The sequence below is a fragment of the Ceratina calcarata genome, unplaced genomic scaffold (genome assembly GCF_001652005.2).
Source record: "Ceratina calcarata isolate Rehan_Ccalc_2016 unplaced genomic scaffold, ASM165200v1 scaffold379.2, whole genome shotgun sequence".
Classification (NCBI taxonomy): Eukaryota; Metazoa; Arthropoda; class Insecta; order Hymenoptera; family Apidae; genus Ceratina; species Ceratina calcarata.
Window position 1 is genome coordinate 305,562 of NW_017161115.1, and position 3,654 is coordinate 309,215.

Here is a 3,654-nt window from a genome sequence, read left to right on the forward strand (position 1 = left end):
GTCAATAACTCGTCAAATATTGATGCTAGCGAAGAATTTTTATAAAGAAATTGTAGATCTCGTCGTCCTCTACAAGAAAGGTCCTATGCAATTTTCCCGTATCTCCAAGGGTTTAGGAGTTATTGAGGAAAAACGACATTTTTTTCCAAAAGTTCGCCGTTTCGACGCTGGAATTGTCGGATTTTGTCAACATCAATAAAATGCCAAATAATCATACGTAACTCGTTAAATATCGAAGTTAGAAGGAAAACAACTTTTATTTGAAGCATTTTTCGCAATTTTGAAAAAAAAGATTTTTCGTCAGCGTCAACACTTAATTGGATATTTCCTTCTATACTTTTTAGCACGTAGCTATTTATTATTAGCATTGTTCTTCCGACGTCTGATTTCTTTTTAATTATAGGAAATGCGTTTTTCTAAGGTACATCAACTTTTGGGATTGACTGTATAGCCAATACATCCTTAATTGAACGGACTGGTTGCTTTTTTTTATCAAGTTAGTAGCTGTAGTTAGTTCATTAGACACAAATATCACGTTGATCATGTTTGATAAACATCAATGAATGTTTCGGTATGCTTAGAAGTTATCGATGCAAAGACTACGCTCGCTATAATAATATACAAGCAACGAAGGCTATTACCAGTCACAAAACGTGCTACGAGTATCAATAGTGATAACTCAGTGAATTAAGTTCTTTTTTCTATCGATTTATTTTCTTATTTCGATTTAAAAAATTCTCGGCTGACCAGTGCGAGTCTATTCTACTAGATGACGAAGAATCGTTAAATAGGACAGTTTGGCTAATCATAAGAGGTTCTCGACTAGTCTATTTTAAGTGGCTCCTGACATGGCGTACACTCTCAAGCTTGAGGACAGTGGATGTTGGATCCAGGACACAGAGTCTAATTACCGCGTCTCGGTTCGACGCGGCAGGAATTTTCCAGGCATCCCCGGCGTCTGTAACGACGTATCCGCTTTCAGAGTTCCTCCCCGGCTCCCACTCGCTGGAGAAGCTTTGTTCCCGCGCTTCATTATTTTTCAACACGCCGCGCAAGAACAGAGAGAGATAGTTAAAAAGCCTTTCTCCGGAATTTCTGCCGCTGTTTCACCGTTGCATTATCATCCCGATCAAGCCGGCGTGTTCTTGTTATCTTCCAGGTAAATCCCGCAACTTTCTCGGATGATGAAATAACTACACTGCATTTTGCGGATATATTGGAAATTTTGTTCCGAGAGAAATATGAGAAAATATGAAGAACGCACATTGCACGTTTATGCTACTTTTTTTTAAGGATTTTATGCTACTTTTTTTACTTCAACAGAGTTCAGGTTTTAAATTAACATCGGAAAAGTTTTATTTTATATCCGCGGTCTATTTGGATTTCGTTGGAATCTATTTCGGAAAAGGGAGAAGGCGCTGGATGACCTCCTGTCTGATTAAATTACGATTGGGTCGATACTTACTCGTAGTTGTGCGTTAGCCACTTCGATACGCAGTTTCGATAAACGCAAGCGATAAATATAACACGGCGACGCGCGAACGGGAAGGAAGGTCGTCCTTCCGTGGTGCGCGCGATTCCACCCCGCTTCATAGACCTTTCCAACGGTCCAAGGTGGTCTTTTTTTACGCGGTACTGGCACACTTGAACACCTTGCTGGATGGTTGTTGCTCGACATAAAGGCCGAGCCGATCGACTGATGGAAGAGAACTTTTTGTTGGTTCTGCAACTTTATTTAAGCTATAATCACGGCTATTTTGTTCAGTACTCTTTTCTTCTTTACTCGCTGAAGCAACGTGAAATAAGTAGGCTCTAAAAATTTGCATCGAAGACCCTGTTTTAACTTCTCTTCACATTTTAGTGAAGCTACGTCTACTCGTAATTATAAGTTCTCAAAAAATGCTGAAAATTCTGTTTAACTTCTCGTCTGTTCAATCCTATAGTTTTCTGTTCGTTATTTGTCGACGCAAACATCCGAAACAATACCGTAAATTGTTTAGTTTCTTATTTAATCCTATTTCTAGCCGAGGTAATCGTAACTGACTTTTCCTACAGGGAAGCGTGGAAACCCCACAGATGTCGCGTATCTTCACCCCGTGAATACCTTTCCCAGTGAGAAGGCAGGCGAAACGATCGGCCTTTCCTCACGTTCCCGGAGGCCCTCGGGGCTCCCGGCGTCCTTGTTTCACGAGCTGGAAGCTATTTTTCTCGAACCCCGGCCCGGGTCTCTGCGTCTTACTTACGTGTCACTGCCCCCGACTGTGAGAACGGTGACCGACGAGCCTCTTCAACACGGTCGGACACCCCTGATAGGGTCGACACGCTTCTTTCCGCGGCGACGAGGGTTCCCGAAATCGCGAAAGCGTTGCTAGTTACGCGCACGGGCCTCGTAAGGTGAGACTCGAGAATCATCTCCGGGGACGAATGTTTTCGGACTACTTCCAGTACTCGCGTCGAGGACCTCTCCCTCTCTTTTTTTACTCTTTTTCTCAAGTCTAATGACGTACAATTCCCGTATAATTAAACGAATGTCTCCTTGTTTTATAATGTACGCATATAATAATTAGCAATTTGGATTCTTTCATTAAATGGAACAAGTCGCTTTTTCTTACCTCCTAGATTCTCTTTAAGCGAAGGTTTCAGTTTAAATTTAGCACGTGGAAGGTTATATTTAGATCAGCGTAAGATATTGATTTTATTAAGACAAACGAATTTCGTGCTCAATGAATTTATTCTTGTACTTTGATAAATCAGATATAACTTATCCAACGTAATAATTGTTCACTCATTTTATTAGACCTCTTAATTGGATGGATATTATCTTACCTTCCTCAAAGGTTCATTTAGAATCTTATACAGATTTACGGGAAATAACTTTTGAATAAATTAATTCTGTGTCGAAATAATTGATTGATTTTATCAAACTATTACGTATCCTGTTCATTCAGTTAGTTTACAAATTACTCTCTAGAATCTTGTATTATTTATAGAAAAACATCAATGTTTATCGTTATATCGATGACTTATGGACAGCGTATGCGTCCGGCCGCACGTGTACGGCATTATTTCATGAAATTGAAACGATCCCGGCGCGACGGCGAAACAGACCGGTCGCTATTGCGAAATTACCAACGTAACGCGAGCCGAACGCGAACACGTGCACAAGCTGCGACAAAGTGTCGCGCGGACGTGTTCCAGATGCGGCTCGCGACCGCGCGCCGCGTCTGAATTAGCAATTTTATCGCCGGGACATTTTTCTTCGGAGCCGCGTAAGCTGTCGCCGCCGCATCGAGCTACCGTTTTATTCCCGTTCGCATAATCGTTCAGACATCTTGCAAATTGCCCGATTTATTCATCCTCCCGTGTCCCAATGTCACGCGTGTTCGCGGTATGCATCGCCGCTTAATCGATTCTGGAATTGGGGGATTGTTGCCGGCAGATGGGAATTGGAATCCTATGCGATAATTCGGATGATGGAACGTCGCGGCATCGAGGAAATTTTCTCTCTTTAAAATGATATAACGTTTCGGTGAGACGAATATTTTTAATCGACATAATCGTTTTGCGTAAGAATCCACAGTTTAATTAGAAACCAAGCGCAGTAAAACCGAGCGCAGTTCTAAAATAGATGAAGTGATTAACACTAGATTGCCC

General features: G+C 41.6%; 2 protein-coding genes across 9 annotated transcripts in view; both read left to right on the plus strand.

Annotated features, from left to right (window-relative positions):
* Positions 1 to 3,654, plus strand: part of LOC108625900 (serine/threonine-protein phosphatase 2B catalytic subunit 2) — a 122,684-nt gene that overhangs the window by 12,180 nt on the left and 106,850 nt on the right. The gene's annotated exons all lie outside the window — the stretch shown is intronic.
* Positions 837 to 3,654, plus strand: part of LOC113464458 (uncharacterized) — a 33,537-nt gene continuing 30,719 nt past the window's right edge. The window contains exon 1 of the mRNA XM_026814335.1: positions 837 to 1,159. Within this exon, the coding sequence (XP_026670136.1) occupies positions 849 to 1,159 (311 nt within the window). The 5' untranslated portion in view covers positions 837 to 848. The remainder of the gene's footprint in view (positions 1,160 to 3,654) is intronic.